The 23,549-nt window shown below is 47.0% G+C and overlaps 2 protein-coding genes across 3 annotated transcripts in view; one reads left to right on the plus strand and one right to left on the minus strand.

Annotated features, from left to right (window-relative positions):
- Positions 1 to 937: 937 nt before the first annotated feature.
- RMDN3 (regulator of microtubule dynamics 3) lies at positions 938 to 18,080 on the plus strand. Of its 2 annotated transcripts, XM_032856830.1 has the most exons (14): positions 938 to 1,002; positions 1,352 to 1,545; positions 3,813 to 4,005; positions 4,440 to 4,583; positions 10,306 to 10,591; positions 11,375 to 11,477; positions 14,309 to 14,369; positions 15,758 to 15,799; positions 16,018 to 16,093; positions 16,251 to 16,328; positions 16,566 to 16,664; positions 16,857 to 16,910; positions 17,031 to 17,111; positions 17,399 to 18,080. In XM_032856830.1, exons 2-14 carry the CDS (start codon positions 1,359 to 1,361, stop codon positions 17,450 to 17,452), a joined length of 1,458 nt encoding a protein of 485 aa, XP_032712721.1. In that variant the 5' UTR covers positions 938 to 1,002; positions 1,352 to 1,358; the 3' UTR covers positions 17,453 to 18,080. The 2 variants fall into 2 exon arrangements, with proteins under 2 accessions (XP_032712721.1, XP_032712722.1); XM_032856831.1 differs by lacking the exon at positions 15,758 to 15,799.
- A 1,292-nt stretch (positions 18,081 to 19,372) lies between these two features.
- RAD51 (RAD51 recombinase) overlaps positions 19,373 to 23,549 on the minus strand; it is a 34,253-nt gene continuing 30,076 nt past the window's right edge. Inside the window, exons 7-10 of the mRNA XM_032856832.1 lie at positions 21,502 to 21,615; positions 20,430 to 20,559; positions 20,124 to 20,245; positions 19,373 to 19,691 (exon numbers count right to left, since the gene is read on the minus strand). Of these exons, the coding sequence (XP_032712723.1) occupies positions 19,568 to 19,691; positions 20,124 to 20,245; positions 20,430 to 20,559; positions 21,502 to 21,615 (490 nt within the window). The 3' untranslated portion in view covers positions 19,373 to 19,567. The remainder of the gene's footprint in view (positions 19,692 to 20,123; positions 20,246 to 20,429; positions 20,560 to 21,501; positions 21,616 to 23,549) is intronic.

The following is a 23,549-nucleotide window of genomic DNA, read 5'->3' on the forward strand; positions in this document are numbered from 1 at the left end:
GGCTGAGTTGCAGGGGCAGCTGATTTATTTCAGGGGATGCAATGTACATCTTTTTCTGTGGGAGCCTGTCATTTATGATTCTCTACAGTTGAGATTCTTCTGTTAGGGGTCTGTAATTGACAATTCTTCCTGTAACTGACATTGAGTGGTATGGTTGCCCCTTGGTTTCCCTTTATTAATTTTCACAACGGGCACAGAAATCCTGAAGAATATAGATTTTAAAAAAAACGAAATGGTATCTGAACCAATTTAAGCAATTAGAGACGAACTCAAGTTTTAGCCTCACCCAAGTGCTTAAAATTTAGAGGAATGAATTTCATTTACATTCTGGAAATGAAAAAGCAGTTTATAATTCTGTTCTTGACCGAGGTATTACAGATAATGTAAGGTTTAAGATTTTTTTTTTAGTGCTGAGATTTGTCTCTGTTAGGTGAAAACTGGCCCTGGTGACTCCGGGACCTCTTGAAGGTAACCAATTTATTTATTTATCTGGTCTAATTTGAACTGCCAAGGGTGCTACTGTCTTGTGCTCAGTAAATGATTCTAGTAAAACTGCATAAGCAAATCAAGCCGAAATCAAATAGTGTCAAGGAAAGGTGGGGAGGGGGTGGTGTTTTCCAGAAGGACAACGGGTTATTATTCTAGGCAGAAGCGACAGCAGACGCAAAGGGAGAAAGACGTTCGTGAACAGCAGGAAACCTGGTGTGACTGGAGGGAAATGGAACCTCATCTGGCCAGCAGGGGTACTGGGGAAGCATCAGACCCAGAAGTCTCCCAGCGTTCCTCCTCCCCACCTCCCTTCTCCCTCCTGGGTTCCCCTCTCCCGCTCCCTGCTGGCACCGCCCCCTGGGAAAAGCTTGGGCGGAAACGGAACCTCGGGCGGTCAACTCACTGCGCCTTCCCAACAGCGCGCGGGTCCGCTGGCGCGGCTTGATGACGTCACGCTCATTGACAGCGTGAGGCGGCGGCCGTGAGGGCTGCTTCCTTGGTTGTGAGCGGTCGGTAAGGGTCTGAGCCGGTCTGCTGCTGGGCCGGGTCGTCTTCCGAGGGCGCTGGCGGGATGGCCTGGAGTTTGCAGCCGGGGCGGGGGGTTCGTTGTCTGCAGTGTCGTGGGGTTGGGGGCGGGGGTTGGAGGCCCAGAAACCTGACTCTGAGATCAGGGCTGCGGGTGTGCTGGAGGGGCGCCTGCGCCCAAGCTGGGTGAGAGGCACGTAGTCGGGCACAGGGATCTGGCGGAAACTTTAGGATCCGGATTGGGGTGAGGATGGGGTGGGGGTGGAAGGACCACGCTCACGAATTTCTCTCCCCTTGTCCCCGGCCGCCCGCTCCCGGTGGTTCACGTGGGCTGCAGGTGCAGCATGTCTAGGCTGGGGGTCTTGGGCGGCGCCCAGGCCGGGTTGGGACTGTTGCTGGGCACCGCCGCGGGCCTTGGATTCCTGTGTGCGCTTTACAGCCAGCGGTGGAAGCGGACCCGGCGCCATGGCCACAGTCAAAGCCTACCTAACTCCCTGGGCTACACGCAGACCTCAGAGCCAGGACGCCAGGGTACGTCCCAGCCGGTCCCCTGAGGCCACAGTCGTGGCTGACGGATGGGCCTAGGGTCCGGGCTGCCTTTAGTAGAGCCGATGGGACGGGACAACGGAAGGGGTGCCTGAGAGTTTCACTTTTCTGTAAAGTTTACTGTGCCTTTTCTTGTAATCCCAGAAAAGCGTATTGTGAAAAGGCTGTTTAGCTTTAACTCTTAGTTCAGGCCGCAATAGTGCTACGTATTTTTTTTTAAGATTTTATTTATTTATTTGACAGAGCGATCACAAGTAGGCAGAGAGGCAGGCAGAGAGAGAGGAGGAAGCAGGCTCCCTGCTGAGCAGAGAGTCCAATGTGGGGCTCGATCCCAGAATCCTGGGATCATGACCTGAGCCAAAGGCAGAGGCTTTAACCCACTGAGCCACCCAGGTGCCCGCTAGGTATGTTTTAAAGGCACTTGCTTAGTGTTGGGTAAAGGATTTAGTAAGTAGAGAAAAGAGTCCAAAATAAGGCAAAAGGGAAAACTAATCTTAGGGGAATTAAGTCTTCAGGCTTATGTATGTATTAAATTATGTATTAGACTTTGAAGGGGAACGTGGAGACTATCCAAGTTTGTTGTTTGTTTTTTAATCCTTAGGAGAAAATTGAGAGTCTATGTAACTTTACTCAGGGTGTCACAGAGCAGTTAAGTGGTAGGATTGGGCCTGGTCACCTGGTCCAGAACTTGCACAGCATAGACGTGGGAGTGCATGTTTTGTAATTGAGGCTGAATGTTGCTGGAAGCCAGCCACAGCTGAAATGGGTAGTGCTTTTGTTTTGAAAACTTTGACCTTAAGTTGTTTGAGCAAAGCATCTAAGGCTGGTTCAAACCGCTCTCCTCAGGTGTGTGTAATGGAGAGGCATGGAGATCATGTCACCCTATGTTAATTGGGAATAAGTGTTTCTCTGATTACCAAATGCCGGATGGATTGGAAAAGTTAGTTTTAGAAGTCTTCAAAGAGTTATCCGTGTTGGTTGCAGCTGTTTGTCAGCATTTTATAACATGTTGGTAACCTAGTATTGCAAGAGTGCTTGTCTGTCTTTTCCTTGTGGCTTATTTGTAATTTCTTAGCAGTAGGTGTTTGGAGAAAAAGGTGATGTTCCCAGAGATCTTTCTTTCTTCTTAAAAGTTTTTTTTTTTTTTTTTTTTTTAAGTTTTAAGTAATCTCTGCACCCAACTCGAACTCAGTGATCCCAAGATCAGGAATCTCATTCTCTACCAGCTGATTCAGCCGGGTGCCCCCCAGAGCTCTTTCTTGCTCTATATTCCTGAATAATATCGGGTGTGTGCTGTAATCCAGCCTAGACTCTCACTAGACGTCCTTGAACACATTTATGTTTGCCTGCTCTGTGGGTCCTGCCTTCCTGGTTTCTCTACTGTTTTTACATTTTCCAGTCCAATGGCCTTGGGGAGCTGCTATTTTATTAGCATTTATTGTTGGAATTTACCCAGAGCTCCAATGAGGGCTCAGGAATGGTGTTTTTCCCATGGGGTGTGGGTGGGCTTTTCTCTTAGTAACTGTTCCTTTCTCTTTGCCCTTCTCTGATGATACTACATGAAGTCCTTGAGAGGATCAGAGTTTCTTTTGCTCTTTGTGAAGTGAAGGCCCAGAATTTGAGCTCCATTTTAGTTCTGCAGTGTGGCTGGTATTGACTGCCTCGTATTTGGGAACTAGATAGACTGGTAAAGGATTTTGTTTTCCTTTTGCAGCGCAGGTGTCCTGCCTTCTAGGTACTGTGTTCTTTTTTTTGTTTGTTTTTTGTTTTTTTAAGATTTTATTTATTTGACAGAGATCACAAGCGGGCAGAGAGGCAGGCAGAGACAGAGGAGGAAGCAGGCTCCCTGCTGAGCAGAGAGCCCGATGTGGGACTCGATCCCAGGACCCTGAGATCATGGCCTGAGCTGAAGACAGAGGCTTAACCCACTGAGCCACGCAGGCGACCAGTACTGTGTTCTTGCCAGCATTTTACGTTACCTGCCGTGGGGTGCGGTACTGCTGAAGACTCCGGCAGGAAAGCTCCTGTGGACAGAGGGGGCTCTTATGTAGAGACTGGGATCTTTTTTTTTTTTTTTCTTTGAATAGTTACTCGACTTGTTAACAGGACTTAGCTGTGAACATTTCCTGTCTGAGTCTCAAGGGTTTTGTTAAACTGAGCTCCAGTGAGAAGCAGGTGTTCTTAAATTCCAGGTCGAAGATCTCTTCCTCACCCTGTCCCCTGAGCGTCACTGTGTGCTGTCCTTCCTTCAGTGAGGCCTTTGCGGGCAGGCCCCGGGGAGGCTGGAGATGCTGCGGTGCTGGCCAGCCTTCCGCAAGAAGGGCAGGAGGAGGTGCTGGAGCGCCTGGACTTCGTGCTGACCGGGTTGGCGGCTCTGCGGCGCGAGGTAGAGGAGCTGCGGAGCAGCCTGCAGGGCCTGGCCAGCCAGATCGTTGGGGAGGTCCGGTGAGTGATGCAGCCTTCCATCCCACTGCCCTCGGGCCCTCAGCTGCTCTCAGCCCCTGCAGCTTGCTCAGCCGAGCTGTGTCCTGGCCTTTGCTGCCATCTCAGAGGCAGAAGCCAGTTGTATAGCTCCTCACATAACTGGCCGGGAAGCTGTATGCTTCGTACCTTGCCTTCTTCCATAACTTCCATGGTGCTTTTGGGCCCCCCTCCTTTTGGTCTGTTGTAGCCGCTGACATCCTTTATGCTGACTTAGCTGGGCTGCCCGTGCGGGCTGGGCCCGGAGCTGTCCTTCTTGTTCTTCTGAGAGTAGAAACCCAGGATTTTCTGTGTTTGGCTCCTTACTGAGCACCATTAGTGAGAGGTTCCTTTGTGGAGGGAAACGACGGGCTGGCTGGGACCTAATGGCACCCTCTCTAAAGGGACCCGCCTTTCAGATCCCACATGGAAGAGAGCCAGAGAGTGGCTCGGCGGCGAAGGTTCCCGTTTGCCCGGGAGAGGAGTGACTCTACTGGGTCCAGCTCTGTCTACTTCACAGCCACCTCGGGAGCCACATTCACAGATGCTGAGAGTGAAGGCGGGTGAGTCCTTTCTCCTGGAGGCAGTTATGACTTCGGCCAGGTGACCTTTTGTAAAAGTGCTTTTTATCTATGGAAAATTCACACTGAGCTGCTGTCAGTAATCTTGGGCACAAGGTAAGGATATAAACGAATAAAATAAGGAATAGGTAAAACAAGAAAAACCATCCGCCTTATGTCACTCGGGCAAATGAGATATTAACAGTGCTTTTTGCTTACATCTGTCATTTTCCTCGGAGCTGGTTTTTTATGTAGCCATAATTTTTATTTTCATATTTCCTATAATGTTAGTTGAGCATTTGGCTGTGTTATCACAAGAACTTTATAACTGTTGTTTCACGATGTTATTTCCTTCACTCAGTGGCGGAGCCAGGTTTCCAGAGCCCTCTGAGCTCTAACTGTGCTCCCCTCTCCTGGAAGCTCCTCTCTTCCCCCATGGGAGGCTTGCTCGTGCTCCCTTGCCATCCTCACAGGTGGGAGCTGACTGTCTTGAACACGTAGTAGCCCAGCAGCTCTGCCCGTAGGCCTTACTGTGCACCGGGACAGCAGGCAGGAGTCTGGTGGACAGCCTCTAAACATGCTCAGGCTAAGGGCTTTTTGATTTTAAGTCACTAGTGCCATTTTGAAACTTTGGTCTCAAGGATGGAGTCTGAATGAATTATCTGTCATTGGCAGCCTCTGCCCTTGTCTGCTGCTAGCTCCTCTGTGAGGTCTCGAGGCTGACCTTTTCCTCCCCAAGGAGAAGATTGGGACAGAAGCACTGGTTCATCTGTAAACATGCCTACAGCCATTCAGGGTGACCTTTGCAGCAATGTCCTTCTTCTTCTTCTTCTTTTTTTTTTCCTAAGATCTTATTTATTTATTTGACACAGAGACAGCGAGAGAAGGAACACAAGAGAGGGAGAAGCAGGCCTTCTGCTGAGCTGGGAGCCTGATGTGGGGCTCGATCCCAGGACCCTGGGGTTATGACCCGAGCTGAAGGCAGACACTTTTTTTTTTTTTTTTTTTTTAAGATTTTATTTATTTATTTGACAGAGGGAGCACAAGTAGGCAGAGAGGCGGTGGGGTGGGGGCAGGGATGATAGAAAGCAGGCTTCCTGCTGAGCAGAGTGCCCAATGCGGGGCTCAATCCCAGGACCCTGAAACCATGCCTGATCCGAAGGCAGAAGCTTAACCCACTGAGCCACCCAGGCGCCCCCCCCCCCCCCGAAGGCAGACACTTAACTATTGAGTCACCCAGGTATCCTAGCAATGTCCTTTAGCTGAAACACTTTATGATGGGAACTATTGTTTATTTTTCCTCTGGCAGACACCATGCCAAGCACTTTAGAGCCATTTCCTCACCTAATCCTCCCAGGGATCCTAGGAAGTAGGTGCTGCTCTTCTTCCTTTTCTGACAGAGAGGCTTTTCTGCTCAGCGAGGCTCGATGCCTTGCCCAGAGTTACACAGCTATTAAGTGCAGGCTCAGCGGTGCTCATCCGCAGGGGTTAGGGGGTCTGTGATCTATGGCATGGCTTGGTTGTCGGGGCACGGAAAGGCCTTTACGGGAAGACCTAGCCCATGGAGCCCTTGGGAGTTCTTCCCATGGACTGAGGGCTGCCACAGCTCACGGCCCAGGGAAGATATACCCATGGCAGTATGATCTGTTCAGTACATCTTAAGAAATTTCAGCCTCGTTCTGTTTGGGACAATATACTGTCCTGCCTCTCTCTTCTCATTTGGTTTCCTAGGAAAATGGAGAATAACAGTTCGCTCTTTTTCCATATTCCTGCCATTGGGCATCTGTCCTGGGTTTGATTATTGGTTGCCCAGGCTCCTCTTGCACAAGCCGTCTCAGTAAGAGCTCTAGTCCTCCCTTTGTGACTGCTGTTGTCGGAGTTCTCTGATCCCTGTTACCTACATTGTCAAGGGCAAAAATGGAATTTGTATTTGGCATATCTGGAATATCTGGACTGAAGAGAAGGACAAAGTAATTGGTAGTGGGCCCTGAGACTTAAGGAGCATTTGTATGCAACCCATTCAAGCAGGTCACTTGGGTGGGAAACTTAATGTTTTTAAGAGGGTAGAACAGGAGAGGTCACAGCTCTGCCCAAAGTGATGTAGAACTCAGGGCCTTCAATGATGATTTCAAGAAGTTGTACAAGGGGCGCCTGGGTGGCTCAGTCGGTTGAGTGACCGAGTCTTGATTCTGGCTCTGGTCATGATCTCAGGGCAGTGGGACTGAGTCTGGGGTAGGGCTCCGTGCTCAGCGGGGAGTCTGCTCAGATTGTCTCCCTCTCCCTTTGCCCCTCCCCCTGCTTGCCTGTGCACATGCGCTCACTCGCTCTTTCTCCCTCTCCAGTAAATAAATCTTAAGAAAGAAAGAAAGTTGTACAAAGTTTGGGCAACAGTGAGAGCCAGAGGATTTAACCCGGAAGCTTATGGGAGCTTCACTGCTTGAGGTGCTCACTGGGGCTGTGAAGGCCCTAAGGGCAAGGACAGGCTTATCAGCCACCTGATGGGATGAGAGGAAAGGTGGCTTTCTTAATTACGAGCAGACTCAGCCCAAGACTGATCTGGAGGCATGTAGGAGCTGCTGGTGTGGTATGTGGTGCAAGACTCCGGTTTAGCTGGCGCTCTCTGGGGCAGTGCCTATGGTGAATAATTCTTTTTGTCATGGTCACTGCCATATAGGTCAAGGGGGAATTTGGGGAGGAGACCAAACTCTGGAATGGCTTTGAACTTGTGGGAATACTTCTTTGAGGGATGAAAAACTAAGAACATTGAATAGCCTACTCCACCGAAAGCTGTATTCCCTTTTCTTCCGCATAAAATAGCAACTTTGAGCTCCTAGGGGACTGACTGAATATGGCAGAGGCAGAGTCACTTTGTGGGTCCACAGGCTTTTTCCCTGAATATTGTACCAAACGTAACTTTACTTCTCTCCTGGTCAAAACCCAGCTTGCCTTCAAACACCAGCTCCTCCAGCAAGCCTTCCCGGGCATCCCAGCCAAAAAGATTGCCTGCAACCTCACTGCCACTCCCTCTTGGGCATTTATTACCTCATTTAGGTTGGTCTTATCTTCCCCACCACTGAGGGTCTCCCTTGCCTGGTTGTCTTTGAATGCTTTAGCTCAGCCCCTCTAATGGGGCTTAGGAGGAGTCAAAAGAAGGAAACTTAATTATCGGAAGGGGATATGTGTGTAACTGAGTCCTTGATCACTGACTTGTGGGCTCTCCTCAAGGGGTAGAGTCGGGCGTCTCTGGCCTCCTTGCTCCGAAGGAGCCATGGGTTCTCTACCGTATGTGGGAACAATGTGTCTCACCCAAGGATACAGCTCCGAAGAGCCTTTTTAGAGGTCCCTGCCAGTCCCTGGCAGGTGTCAAAAGCCGTAAGGCATGTTAAACAAAAGGGACCATCTTTGCTCTGGTGGGTTTCTCCACGGGCTGGATTGGTGGTCTGACATGTGGGAGAGCATGATGTGAACATAGGGTCGCAGCCCATGTTGCTGTGGAAGGCCTGGAAGCTCATAGGACTGATGTCTGTGCTGAGGCAGCAGGTGTCTGGCCGCCCACTGCATGGCAGCCAGTGGGGTGCAGGTTAGCAAGGCAGAGCTCCCTGAAGTGGGGCTGAGGTGCCAAAAAGGCCTCCTCACTGTTCAGCCTCACTGGGGTCTCCCTGCCTCACTGGCTCCACCAGCTCTTAACTCTGTGGGTGGCCCCGGAGTCCTTCCTGATCACTCCTATTCCTCAGCCACGTGAGCTCCCGGGAGAGAGACTGCTGATTGCTATGCACTAGAAGTGATCAGAGCAAGGGTCCCTCCCCGGGAGACTCCTGATTTGAACTCCCCATTGGAGGGAGTTCAGGCAATGGTGTCTCCCTTTCCTTCTAACAATAGGGTACAAGACTCTGTCTCCTTACCCCATATTAACCCATTTATCCATCATGCCTTTGGTCTGGCTGGGCTGAGTAGAGGCGCTGGTAGACTCTGATTTGATTTTCTCATTTGGGCAGGTTATTGTCCAAGGCTTCAGAATTGGTTGGGAGTCTGTCTAGGCTGCCTCTGTGTGGTCTTGTTCATCACTACTCAGGTTGGTTGTAAAACCTCTGCCACTTTTCCTGTGCCTCTAATTTTTAATGTTTCTGGTGCTCGTTGCTAGAGGGGAAGGAACTTGGATAACATCTTAAAAAACAAGGCATAGCTAAGGTCACTACCCTACAGGTTCCTGGAGCCCTTTTTTAGATGAGTCTGGAAGCTCCTCTGTGAAGCAGCGGCACAGACTGGGAACTCGGTCTGTTTGCTTACTTGGTACCTTCTGGGTGGAGCCCGTCTCCTTGTTGTGTGTGGCTTTCTGGCCTACCACTTGCAGCCGGACTGGACACTGTCTTGCCCTGTCTTTGTAGGTGCCTTTCTCAGCTCTTCTTCAGGTCTGTTTTGTGCCAGCTCAGTATCCTGTCCCTGTCTTTCATTCTAGGATGGAGGAAGGCCTATCCCTAAGTGACCCTAAGATCTTCCCTGTGCTTCAGAACGTTCTGGCTCTGATAGAAGCTACTTTTCCTTCACTCAAGTCTGGAGGCTTCTCTGGTGTCTGCTTCTGGACCCTGGAAGTCTGACCTTGTCCTTTGCTCAGTTTTTGTCTGATTCAGTTGGCAGTTAGGGAGAACACCCTAATGAGCCCCCGGTGAAGGGTGAGATCCAACAAACGCGGCCTCCCCTTCAGTGAGTGCATCAAGGTAGGGGGTTCCAGGGACACACCTCTGGCTTGTGGCGGCCCCAGAAAAATCTTCGCAGGCACTTCTGTTTCCATCTTTCTCCTCTCCTGATTCCAGGTGCAAAGTGGCCTTTCCCCACCCCAGGAACCGCAGCAAGTTCCTAAGGTTTCCAAGGGCTACTCCTATTGTGGTTTAGGTTTGTTTGCTGACTTAGGACAGAGGTGTACCGAGAATGGAGAAAGAAGATGTAGATATTTGGGCTGCCCGTGGCCTTGGAGGCTGGCACCCACCCATGTTGTTTCTGGCGGTGCTTTTGGCTGATAAGGCAAAAATGACCGACACACCCTTAGCCTGGTGAGCCGCCCAGCTCAGGAGATCAGCTCCACTTACATAATGGTTTTTATCTTAAGTATTTCTTTCTTTTTTACTTAAAAGAATATATGCTCGCTAAAGCAATCATACGTAATGTTAAAAAATAGAAAAACTTCCTTTAATTCTTCTACCATGAGATCTATTAGCAACATTTTGGTAAATTCCTTTCTAGGCTTCTTTCTAGCCGCCTGTTTTTTTCTGATTATCTGGCCGACTTGATAGCTTGTGGGGGGGCAGGGAATCATCTCATATTGACCCCTGACTGCCCCAGTGCCCCCAGCTGGTCACTTTCCCTCTGGGATCATTTTGCCAGTCTGTGGTTCCCATAGGAAGCTTTCTCTGCCCCTATGTGGTAGAAATGGTTTTTACTTGGTGCTCCGGACAGCAGGAGTCCCTCTTTGTGGGTGGGAGACAGCCCTAGAGCTCTGAGGCAAAATAAACTCCATTGGAGTTCCTGTGTGGCTCGGTGGGTTAAGCCTTTGCCTTCAGCTCAGGTCATGATCTCAGGGTCCTGGGATCAATCCCCTCAACAGGCTCTCTGCTCAGCGGGGAGCCTGCTCCACCCCCCACACCCCGCCTGCCTGTCAAATAAAATCTTAAAAAAAAAAAAAAAAAAAAGAATCTCCCTTGACCCTGTCACTTCTGTTTCTCTGCCCCAGTTATACCACAGCCAATGCTGAGTCTGACTATGAGCGGGACTCTGACAGAGAAAGTGATGATGGGGAAGATGAAGTGAGCTGTGAGACTGTGAAGATCGGGAGAAGGGACTCTCTGGACCTGGAGCTGGAGGTGGCATCAGGCCCAGTGGCCGGAGCCCTGGACACTGCAGGCTCCCTGGGCCTGGAGGATGTGCTGCCCCTCCTGCAGCAGGCGGATGAGCTGCACCAGGGTGGCGAGCAGGACAGGCGGGAGGGCTTCCAGCTGCTGCTCAACAACAAGCTGGCGGTAAGGCTCCAGCGTCCTGTCTGCCCTCCCTGGCCCCACAAGCCCTGGGAGTCGGGGAAGGCCGGTGTCGCTTACAAGCCTGCCGGAGGCCATAGGAAGGGAAAGGGGGGGGGGTGAGCTGGCTGCTTCTGCTCGCATCCCCCAGGCTTGCATGTCCTGTGGGCCTGGGTGTACCGCCTGCCCCAAGCCGCCTCCCCACAGCCCTCTGCCTCCTGGAGAACTGTTGCAAAAGAGCTCTACCACTCACAGGGGAGAGAAGTGTGGAAAGAACTGGAATATTTTTTTCCTCTTCTATTTCCCTTGTGGCAGAGCCTAAGCTGCTTGCCCTACTTGAAGTTTCCATCACGAGTGACAAGTGTGGAGGTCACTCAACCACAGTTCCCTTTTCTGGTTCACTGCAAGGATTTATGCACACCCAGGTATAAATGTCCCAGAGTTAGAATGTTTCCTTTTCTTGGGAAATGTGAGAATTCACATTTTTCATTGTGTCAGCCAGACTCATTGTGTCGCATTTCGTGTTGGAGTTGAGCTTTGCTCCTCACAGTGTGCCCTCACTCAGAGGCTTCTGCAAGCTTCTGGGCAGAGATGACGGATCACCGACCGGTTAGCTAACTGCGGGTGGGGGTGTGTCAGGGCGGAGGGCTGTGCATAAGGCTGGCCTGACGTCTGTGTATAACACACTAGCTTGGAAACTAAAACCTAGGGCTTGGGTAGAAGGCCAGAGCCCCAGTTCTCTGCAGCTGAAGAAGAGGGGTCTCATCCCTCCCTCTGTTTGGTCTACAGTACGGAAGCCGGCAGGACTTTCTCTGGCGCCTGGCCCGGGCCTATAGTGACATGTGTGAGCTCACTGAAGAGGTGAGCGAGAAGAAGTCCTATGCCCTAAATGGTAAGTGCTGACAGATTCCTGATGGGAAGGTGACTGATTCTGGGGCTGAGCTGGTCCATCTGTTTGGGGCTCAGGGGAACCACCAAGATAATAGGCTGTCAGGGTAGTGGTGGCTCAGTTATTCACTGGGGACAAACTCGGGTTCCCAGGGACTTCTGCTTCCTTTTTTAGACAGTGGTCACTGCTTCCCTGCACATTGTGATTAATACCGGGGCAGATGTTTTTAGGGGTTGCTGTAGCATACTTGGATAATTGTTCTCACTCCCCACCTGCAGGAGAGGGCAAAGCCTGTTTTCTTAATCTGAAGGTTTTTTTTTTTTTTTTTTTTTTCTGCTGCTTGGGAATCTGGTTTGAGTTATGGAGCCTTTGAGGCAGGTGTTCTCTGAGAGTATCAACAGACTGGTGAGAGCCTGTGAGCGGCAGTTTGGAAGAATGCTGCTAGCTTAGGAGTCCTTGGGATCTACTTAAAAACTGTTGCCAAAGTCTGTGTCCTGGCGGATAGGGTGCATATGAATGATGCCAAGCTCAGGGCTTGTCCCTATCTGTCATGTCACTGAGAATCCTGGGACTTTGAAAAATGACTGGTTTTGAGGGGAAGATGGGTCCTGCCTACCCACACACAAGTCGGGTACTGTCCGTGGGCTTCTAGGTCTTGTGGTTCAGTTAGATACCTAAAGTTAACTTTCCAAAGTGGATATGTCTACCTCCTCACTTAGAAACATCGAATCTTTGCTAATGTAGAATCTGACAATACCTCAAGGTCATTGTTTCAAGCATTTGTAGAATTGTCAATATAGAAAGAACAGGTCAGTTGAGTTGAGTGTTTATTGAGGCAAATCATCAGAAAAATCTCCAGGTTTTAACAGAAGGTGCTTAATTACTTTTTGCTTCTTTCTTTTCAAAAGTTTCTGTGTTCTCTCCTAAATTTGAGGTAAGGATTCTGATGAGCTTTTGGGCTGGTATTTGGACTCCTTGGTACCAACAAGAATCTTTCCTTTCCTTTTGATTGTTGATCTTTTTTTTTTTTTTTCCTAAAGATTTTATTTATTTTAGAGAGCATGAGCAGGGTTGTGGGGGGGTGGGGAGGAGAGAGGGAAATGTGGAGTCCAGCATGGGACTTGATCTCACCACCCTGAGATCATGAGCCAAAAACCGAGTTGAAGCTTAACCCCAGCACCCCCATTGATCATCACTTATTAGTACAGTGGCCAGCATGAAACCTAAAGGTGGAGGTAGGGTGATGGTTACAGCAGCCATTGTCAGTGCTCTGGTCTGATCTGCAGAGCTTGGACCCCCTGTGCAAGTCTGCTCCTGCTGAACGACAGATGGAGCAGCCTTGGAAGCCCTAGAATTTGGCTTTTTAGGACCATCCTTCATGGTCCTTTCCATTTTGTTCTATCTCTAAAAGTTGGAGCACCAAGAGGCAGTCATCCTGTGGGATCTTATGTGGTATCTTTTTACTCCTCTGTCTAGCTTGGCAGGAAAGAATGCTCAGCTCTTACTTTCTAGTAAGATAGCGGATTTTTTTCTTTGCCCACTTCAGAGCACTGAGAGACAATGTCCCTCACTGATGGGGCCATACACAGTCATTGTTTAAAAAGGGGAGGTTAAGCTGCAGGGGGTGGAGAGGGGGTTGGCAATGGTGTTTCTCATCAGCCAACTTAAAAATGTATTTGTTGGATATACAACATCTTACTGTTGTTACTATCATTTAAACACAAGGAAACCTTTCACATCAGCCAGCCTATCACCTCAACCCATTACTTTTGCCCCATCTTCTCCACATTCCCTTTGAAGTGCTCTCCATTTTAATCAAAGAAGTCCCATTTGGCAGTGTGCTCTTTTCTCCAGTATTGTAGGCATGATGTTCCTCAGCTAGAAGGCTCCAGACTACGTGACCGCATAGGAGATCCTTGTCAAGAGCTTTCATGTGTGTAGGCCTTGATTTGTCAGTCTTGGTGCTTAGGAAACTAAATGAATGTCATTTCTGGTCAGACATTCGGCTCTAGTGAGGAGTTCTGGCATAGAGATGTGATTGTTTTTAGATCACAGTCTTCTGAGAATTTGATCAAAAGGCAAGGTAGACCCTCTCCTCAATAAAATACACATGCACCTAAATTTTTATACAACTTCAGAGGGATTCATGGACACCCTAAAGCATGCCTATACCCACCTAGGATAAGGTCTCTTTGGGACAGTTTGATTGCCATTGGGTTCTTTTTTTTTTTTTTTTTTTTAAAGATTTCATTTATTTATTTGGCAGAGAGAGATCACAAGTAGGCAGAGAGGCAAGCAGAGAGAGAGGAGGACGCAGGTCCCTGCTCCCTGCTGAGCAGGGAGCCCGATGAGGGGCTCGATCCCAGGACCTGGGATCATGACCTGAGCCGAATGCAGAGGCTTTAACCCACTGAGCCACCCAGGCGCCCCGGCCTCTTGGTTTTGGCTCAAGTCATGACCTCAGGGTTGTGAGGTCGAGCTCCACATGGGGCTCTCTGCTCAGAACGTTCTCTGCTTGAGATTCTCTCTCCCAGCCCCCAATGCTTAAAAAAACCGCAAAACCCCAACAACTTTGAACACATCAGGTGGGTGTTATAAAAAGAAGGTAATTGGGCAGTTGACGACAGAGATAGGGAAAAGAGTGAGGTAAAGCAGAAGTTATCCCTGGGAAGCTATTTGTAGCTTTTTATTCTGCTCAAATTCAAAATTATTCCAGACAAATCCAGGTTGGGTAGGGATTGGCAAGGGCTAGAGCAGTCATTCTTGCCACAGCCCCTCATGTCGAAGTCTGCATGGGAGCCCTTATGAACTCAGAATCACCTTTGTCCCTACAGGAAAAGAAGAAGCGGAGGCTGCCCTGGAGAAGGGGGATGAGAATGCTGAATGTCACCAGTGGTAAGAAACCCCTGCAGAGTCCTGTAACAAGCTAGCATGAGTTACAGTGGAAGAGAGCCATTTCTCTGCGTGAGGAAACAGAAGAGGGAGCTCTGGCCTTTATTATCATACGGCTGGGCCTAATCCAAACCAGGGACCCAGGGGAGTTTTCACTGGAAAGTGCTCTGGGAGTGAGGCAAGGGGGAATTCGAAGATTTGCTGTTGTTGGGGCTTAGCGAAATGCGTAGGTTTTTAAGAGTCATCCTTGCTACAAAATGTGTGGGTTCTTGGCTCTTCAGGGAGGGTGGCTCCCATGTCTTGCACAAGCTCTTTTTTCCCCTGACTGCAGTCCCTGGCTGGTGGTAGACCTTGGCTTCTTTGCTTGGCTTGCATGAGTTAAAATGAATGTGAGCTCAACCCCAGGAAGTTTAGTTTATTACCTTACAAAAACATCATCCCTGCTTTTGTTGTCTCATGAGAGGCAAAGTTCTGCCAACTTCCATGGGTTAAGGCCAACTCATGTCCTGGGGCCTGGTTCCAGCACCTCAGTTTTTTTTTTTTTTTTTTAAGATTTTATTTATTTGTCAGAGAGAGAGAGAGAGAGCAAGCACAGGCAGGCAGAGGCAGAGGGAGAAGCAGGCTCCCTGCCGAGCAAGGAGCCCAATGCGGGACTCGATCCCAGGACGCTGGGATCATGACCTGAGCCGAAGGCAGCTGCTTAACCAACTGAGCCACCCGGGCGTCCCCAACACCTCAGTTTTATTGAAAATTCCCTTCTCACCTCTCCTTTGTTTTCCATATTTCTGTCCTAAGATTGTCTCTGCAAGAGCTCTTCTCAGAGGCCAGGTCATTGCCACTTCTCTGGATTTCCTTGGGGCTCCTGGACGCCCAAGGATGGAAACTGGTCTTACACTTTATTCTTGAGGAGTGGCTTTTTGGAGGAAATATGGAAACGAGCCTCTGGAAGTGTTAGATAGAAATCCCTCCCTGCCGCCCCAGTATTTGTTGAATATATGAAAAAGCACCTTGGGTCTCTAGACACTCATTTAATGTCAGCTGTGCTTCTAGAAACAATGGTGGGGGGATAGGGTAGTGAGGCCTTTGTTTTTGAAGACAGAAGATGGGAAGCTGGGGGTTTTGTTCCCCATGGAAGGAAGGATGTGGACTTTCTTCCTCTGCTTCTCTTGGTTCCCAAATTAACATTAGAATTTCGTAGAGTATCTATCCCATCCCAGTTTGTCCTGGAGTATAGCTTCCCAAGGACATGCCTGTATGCTTTTAAAGCCAATGAGACCTTTTAGTGTCTGCTCCGGAGATAAGAACCAATGTACTTAGGTCCCTTACATTTTGAAGCTGATTATTAGAGATCTGCTTTTTAAGTTTTTATGACCCCTAATGGTTATTTATAGGGGGAAACTTGTGGAGACTTGGACTGAGACACTGCCTAAATGTTAAGTATGAGAAGTTGACTGGTGGACCCCATTTTTTTGTACCTAGCATACTTTGGAGAATTGTGAGCCTACCACTGTTTGCTAAAGAATGTGAACTAGGACGTGAAAAGAGGAATTTTGTACATACAGAGATGCTGTTTTCAGCTTTACTTGGGTTGGGGGCAGTGGATGGGAAGCCCATTCCTTGTCCCCGAGCTTGCTGCGGCTTTCCCCCTTAGGTACGCGGTGCTCTGTGGTCAGCTGGCTGAGCATGAGAGCATCCAGAGGCGCATCCAGAGTGGCTTTAGCTTCAAGGTGAGGAAAGGCTTCTCTTCCTTCCCTGGTGCTGCTCTAGTCCAGATTCCCTGCTCTTCCCTTGCTCCTTGCAAAGCGTGTTCCTATAGTCTCTACGACTTGTTCTTCTTCCTTTAGCAACTCTGATGTCAATTTATATTTACATTTCCCCCCTCAGGAGCATGTGGACAAAGCCATTGCTCTCCAGCCAGAAAACCCTATGGCTCACTTTCTCCTCGGCAGGTGGTGCTACCAGGTAAGGTGCCTTCTGGGGCACCTGGGTGGCTCAGGTGGTAGAACTCCCTACTCTTGGTTCTGGCTTAGGTTGTGATCTCGGGGTCGTGAGACTGAGCCTCTGTCAGGCTCCAAGCTCAGCAGGGAATCTGCTTGAGAGTCTCTTTCCCTCTGCCCCCCTGCCCTCTTCAGTTTTCTCTCTCTCAAAAACAAAAAGACCACGTTTTTTTTTATTCTCACTTGGATCTTTTGGTGGCAGGTCTCTCACCTGAGCTGGCTAGAAAAAAAAACTGCCGCAGCTTTGTTTGAAAGCCCTCTCAGTGCCACTGTGCAGGATGCCCTCCAAAGCTTCCTGAAGGTATTGGGAAAGAAGGGAGGGATTTCTGGTAGGTTGCAATTTTAGGCTTGCCTGTTGAAGGAGAAAGTCAGAACCACCTGGACAGCTTATAAAAATAGAGTTCCCCAGGCCAAGACTGGAAAGCTCTATTTAATAAACTTCAGCCTGACTTGAATTTGGTAATTCCCTGAAATGCCTTGTTTCCTTTTCTAGGCTGAAGAACTACAGCCAGGATTTTCTAAAGCAGGGAGGGTATATATTTCCAAGGTAAACTCAACTGCTTTTTTCAACGTAGATGAAATTACATGTTGATACATAATGGGAAGTCCTGAAAGTTCAGTTTCCTGGTGGCGTTTCTCCCAGGTTTTCACTGTTGTCTCTTCTCAGTGCTACAGAGAACTAGGAAAAAACTCTGAAGCTAGACAATGGATGAAGTTAGCCCTGGAGCTGCCAGATGTCACCAATGAGGTAATACTTTGAAGAGCTTCTCTAATACTAGGTTCCATTATTGAATCATTTGAACTTTTCCAGGGAAGAAAATCTTCCCTTGAGGTTTTATTTTCCCTATAAAAGAGAGTTTACACTTTTGCATGTAGTCGTCTTTGTATATATCTCACCTTGGGGAGGAGGCAGATTTCATAGGCTGCAAGCTATCCTGGGAAGGTCGGTTAAAGACTGATAACAGAGCTCAGAAGTTATCAGTGGTTTGGGAGTTGGCTTAGATTTTTGAGGCCTAGTCTTTCTTGTCTCCCTAGGATTCGGCTTTCCAGAAGGACTTGGAAGAATTGGAAATAATTTTAAGAGAATAATCACATTTCAGTGGCCTTCATGACTTGAGGGAGACTGCCCTGCTTAGATCATCAGGAATCTAAGACTGCTTAAGTGATGGTCCTGACTCCTGGGTCTGACTGGTATCCATAACCATTCCCCAGTTTCTTTCCCACTGCCTACTGGTTAATTTATTCTAATCCCTTATTTTATCTGAAATTGGGGAAGTACTTAAGGCCTGGATTTCTATAGTTGTCTTAAGTGAATTCTTGAAAAATCAAGAGTTTTTATATATATATATATAGCACTGACGGCTGCCTTCAGCCTACTGATGAGGTGGGTGAACTTCAAAGAGCTCTAAGAACAAAACACAGAACTTGTACTCACTAATCTTTTCTATTAATATTTAAAACCAAACTATATTGTTCTTATACCCTATCAGGGTAAAAGGAAAGGTCAGGGCAGCCCATGGATATTGCCCTCTTATCTATCATGTGGATTCTAACTGTATTCCTGGGCTGAGGAGCTGGACCACTGTACTTCCAGAGTCCCGGCAGCTTTTGGAAGGACACCAGTGCATAAGGCTTAGGAGACTGTGAAACAATGATCTTAAGGAGTTGCCTGGAATATATTTTGGTATAAACCTGAAATAAACCAAATTTGACTATATTCCCCTATGTTTGCCATCCGCTCCTTTCTTGCTTGACATTTCTGTAATTGTTTTCTACTACTGAAACTACTGCAGACAAACAGAAAAATAGCACCAAAAAGTTTAAACTCTTGGGTTTTTAGTTATGTACAACACAGAGAGCTTCTTTTAGCCTAACAAGGCCTATTCCAACTGTTTTACTCTTAAGGGCCAACAGCACAAAGCGTAATCTCACCTGATAAACTAATTCACCTACAAGAATAATTGAGGTAAGTTTATAGGACTGAAGGACTGACATGCTTTTATATAAGAACCAAGCTTCCATTCCAGATTCTGTCACCCTGGCTTACTCTACCATCCCAGGTTTGTTATGTGGTATAGAAATGAAAGACAAGACTGGAGAGGTACTCCATTCTTTAAGCAAAGCTGCATTAAATTGACTGTCTTCCTATCTCCCTAAATACAGTAGGATCAACACAGCAACAGCAGAGATTTTCTGTGCCTTTCCTCCCAGTACTAGCTGCCAGGCCCTCTGAATTTCAAAGAGCTGGTTAAAAGCCATCCTGAGTAGAAGTCTGAAAGAGAAGAGGAGGACGATCTTAAATTCCTAAAGTAGAATAATCCGGACAAATAATCAGGGCTCTACAACATAAGACTCATAAAGGCCACTGGAAAGTCATGGGATATTCACCTTGTAATAGTCTCTAATTAGCCTGAAGGATAATTATCAACTGAATATATGACTTCCCTTTAAAATTTTCAATTTTAAAGCAATAGAAACTGATCACTCAGTGCCAAAAGTTATTTTGAAGGTCCTATCTTGAAATATTCAGCTTATACAAGAACGACTCCTGTAAACAGCACAAATAACTGCTTTATTAGCAGCTCTACACTAAATCTACTTAAAGAGCCCCTAAATGCTTAAGATTCCAAAATTATCTTGAGTTAACTCTTGGCAATTAAAAACCCAAGCAAGCAAACAGCTGGATGGCTGGTGTTCCAGTAGGCCTGCCCCATAGCCCTTAACTAAAAAATTCTTACATAAGATAATTCAGGCAAACTAACTTAAACTGTTTCTGACTGACGAGAGTTTTATCGGCAGAAAAGAACCACTTTCTTTGCCACACAGGCATTTCAACACTATTCGAACAGTGAGAGAAGAATCCAGTCTCCCCAGCTTATGTCTGCAAGAAAACTAAAGATTGTCCAGTAGACAACCATTACTCCCGAGTCAACCCCAAGGCACTATGTCAAAGGTATTCCTTTACTGCCCTTGAAATAATTCACAAATTAATACACTCCAGACAGAATAAACATTTCAGATCAGTTTGTGACTACTGACCTTGTCTCCTGTTTACACCATCAGAAAAGCTGATACAATAGCTGTTTTTCCAGAAGCCCTTTTCTGGCAGTCAAAACAGGAAGAGGCCTATGAAGAACCCCAGGGAGCAGTCCTCTCCATCAGGCTATAGCACTTAAGGTTTATCACAGGAAAAACCTCAATGTTTCAGTCTTTGGCATCTCCCACTCCATCTGCATTGATGGCAAACATAGCTTCAGCTTCAGGAAGACAGGGAGAGTCGTAGATTTTGCAGATTCTGGTTTCCCCTCTTCCTTTCCTCAGATACAGTCTGACCAAAAAAACCGACAAAGTTACAGTTTAAAAATCTTTGTCTTATTTATAGTAGCTCTAGATTTTTTTCAGACCTATATACTTCCTAGGACTCTGGGGAATCTTTCTGTATTCCTTAGGGGCATTTCCAACTTGGAGGAATCCACTCATACCCTGCTTCCAACTTTAGTGGATTTTTCATATTTGAAACAATTACTTTCTTAATAATGAGGGAGAGGCATATCCTTCATATTCAGTCTTGCATATCTGAGGGCTTTTAATTCCTTTATAAACTGAAAGCAAACATATGCACGAATTAGAGCATGACAATTAACGTTTAACAATGACTCCTGTGGTAGCATTGACTGGATTTAAATGGAAATTCAGATCTTCATGTCCACTTCAGTTAATATGACATTCTAAGACAAAGTCACCTATCCGTTCACTTTACCTGGTTGTTGAAGCATGAGCAATGATATTTCCTCCAATAGGTTTTTTAGGATCTGCAGCAAACATGGCTGCTCCATCCACTTGGGCTACCACCTGGTTGGTGATTACCACCGCCACACCAAACTGATGGAGAAAGGATAAATGTCATTTTTTGTGGCCATTCAAAGGACCTTACTGCTGCCACCCCTTCCCCCAAAGTAATGAATGATTAATACACCTCTTCCTATCTGGGAAACCAGGCCCTGATGTTCTGGCCTCCCAGTGAGGCCCCTGAAAATTAGGCATTCTCTGTCCCTATACACCTTACCTCATCAGCAAGTCGCAGAAGCATTCGCAGAAACCTGGCCAAGTGCATCTGCCTGGCTGAAAGCTCCCCTCGACCTGAATAGTCCGTTCTGTACAGGGCAGTGGCACTGTCTACAATGAGCAGCGCATACCTACAGGGAACAAGGACTCTATGAAGCTCATTTCGAGCCCGTGTCAGATTATGCTCCCTTCCTCACTACCTTAAACTTTCATATTCAGCTATACTCGTATATAAATGTTTTATTATTTATTTTAAAAAGATTTTTATTTTATTTATTTGACAGAGATCACAAGCAGGCAGAGAGGCAGGCAGAGAGAGGGGGGGAAGCAGGCTGCCTGCTGAGCAGAGAACCCGATTCAGGGTTTGATCCCAGGACCCTGGCAGAGGCTTTAACCTGCTGAGCCACCCAGGCGCCCCTGTAAATGTTTTATTAAAACAATTTTTACAGGGATGCCTGGGTGGCTCAGTTGGTTAAGCGACTGCCTTCGGCTCGGGTCATGACCCTGGAGTCCTGGGATTGAGTCGCGCATGAGCAGGGAGCCCGCTTCTCCCTCTGACCCTCCCACTTCTCATGCTCTCTCTCAAATAAATAAATCTTTAAAAAATATATATTAAAAAACAAAACAAAATGATTTTTACAACATTCTTGTCTGAGGCACTACATAAGTTTCCAATAAGTTCAAGTGAATTATGGCTTCATTTCTTTTTTTTTTTAAGATTTTATTTATTTATTTGACAGAGATCACAAGCAGGCAGAGAGGCAGGCAGAGAGAGAGGAGGAAGCAGGCCCCCCGCTGAGCAGAGAGCCCGATGCGGGGCTCGATCCCAGGACTCTGAGATCATGACCTGAGCCGAAGGCATCGGCTTAACCCACTGAGCCACCCAGGCGCCCCATTATGGCTTCATTTCTTAATGATTTGACCTGAACCACAATGCAACAGTGTCAAACTAGAACTAAAACTTAAATCTCCCCATTTCTAATTCAAGTTACTATCAATTTGGCCAAATAGCCTATATAAGATTCAGGGTAATGGGTCTGGGCCATACTCTGTGTCTTCTACTGAGCACATACCTAGATTCCACCATCATGGCCGATGCTTGATAAAGGAGCTGGGTCTGGTGGTCTGTGTTGAACCCTCGAGCATATGCTACATTATCCAGGACATCACTGCCAGAGAGGCCATATCTAGAAGAAAACAGAACGTTTTTAGACTGCAAAGAAAACTTAGATTGGAAATTAATAGTAAAGAGATTGCCTGATTAGGTAAGAAGTGTCAAGGTTAAAGAATATTAATTCCCTTTTTATTAGAAGTCCAGGCAAACTAGAGAGAGATGACTGCAGTAACTCCTTTGGGGTAGATCAACGGGACTTCAGGATAAATCAAATTTAGTCTCTCAGGACTCCTGATCCAAAACGAATTTCCAAATCATGTTCCAAGTACTCCCCTGGAAAAACCAATGCAACATGACAGAACTGGAACTGAAACAAAATTAACAAATCAAAGATCAATTAAATTCATATAAATTGTTGTTATAGAGGAATAAAACCTTTTTCTTTCTTTTTTTTTTTTTTTGAAGAGAGGGAGAGAGTAGGAGTGGGGGGCAGAGGGAGAGAATCTACAGCAGGCCCTGTAGCCAACACAGAGCCAGATGTGGGATTCAATCTCATGACCCTGAGATTATGACGTGAGCTGAAATCAAGAGTTGGATGCTTCACCACATGAGCCACCTAGGCACCCCTAGGAATAAAAGCTTCTAAACAACCACTCAAGGGGCGCCTGGGTGGCTCAATGGGTTAAGCCTCTGCCTTCAGCTCGGGTCATGATTTCAGAGTCCTGGGATCGAGCCCCCCATCGGGCTCTCTGCTCAGCAGGGAGCCTGTTTCCCCCTATTCTGCCTACTTGTGATTTCTGTCAAATAAATAAATAAAATCTTTTTTTTTTAAGTACAAATTCCTTGAGGGAAAGACTAGGCCTCTCTTACCTAGCACTTTTTTTAATACCTAAATTCTGAGTTAATGATACTGAATACAGCTTTTATCCACAACCCAAACAAGAAGACAATCATATCACTTTATAATTCAAATTTTTATATTAATGTTAACCTAAAATCATTATAGTCCAAAAGTATACCAACTCCCTAACGTTACAGTTCAAAAAAGAATCTGTTTAAGCAAAATCAAGGCATTCTTTGGGAACCCTAAGTCTCAATGTTTATGATTCCATCAGTCTTTTACAGAAGCAAGTCTATTATATGTGGAGACTCTGATCTTTACAAAAGCATACATTGCATTAAACCTATTCTTCTGGGATTTAGCTTTAGCTAATAGCATTCCTCTGGTTTTTCCTCCTAGAAAGCATAGAATCACAAAGAAATATTCTATCCTAGCACTTGGATAGAACACTGCAATAAGCTAACCCTCAGTATCAGGAGATCCCATTCTAACCAAGTACATTTTCCAACATCATAAAATGTATTTTTCATATCAGCCACAGTCTTTGTGCTTTTCTTAGCCACTTCACCTGCTGTTTTGGCCACCATCAACACAAGTAGAAGTTTAGCTTTAGCATTAAGTGGATTGATGATCATGAATTATTAAGTCTGGGCATAAAGATAAAGAGAATAAGGATAGAGGTTTACTTTGGAATCTTGACCAAACATAGATCGGGGATAAGGAGAAAAAAAACTTCCGTATCTATCTATCTATCTATCTATCTATATATATATTTTTAAAAGATTTTATTTATTTATTTGACAGACGGAGATCACAAGTAGGCAGAGAGGCAGGCTGAGAGAGAGAGGGAGAAGCAGGCTTCCCGCTGGGCAGAAAGCCCGATGTGGGGCTCGATCCCAGAACCCTGAGATCATGACCCGAGCTGAAGGCAGAGGCTTTAACCCACTGAACCACCCAGGTGCCCCAAAACTTCCATATTTAAATCATTGCTGTAAGAAAAAGATTCAAGGGGCACCTGGGTGGCTCAGTGGGTTAAGCCTCTGCTTTCGGCTCAGGTCATGGTCTCAGGGTGCTGGGATTGAGCCCCGCATCGGGCTCTCTGCTCTGCAGGGAGCCTGCTTCCCCCTCTCTCTCTGCCTGCCTCTCTGCCTACTTGTGATATCTCT

Source organism: Lontra canadensis, unplaced genomic scaffold, assembly GCF_010015895.1.
Source record: "Lontra canadensis isolate GAN:19392208 unplaced genomic scaffold, GSC_riverotter_1.0 scaffold12, whole genome shotgun sequence".
NCBI lineage: Eukaryota > Metazoa > Chordata > Mammalia > Carnivora > Mustelidae > Lontra > Lontra canadensis.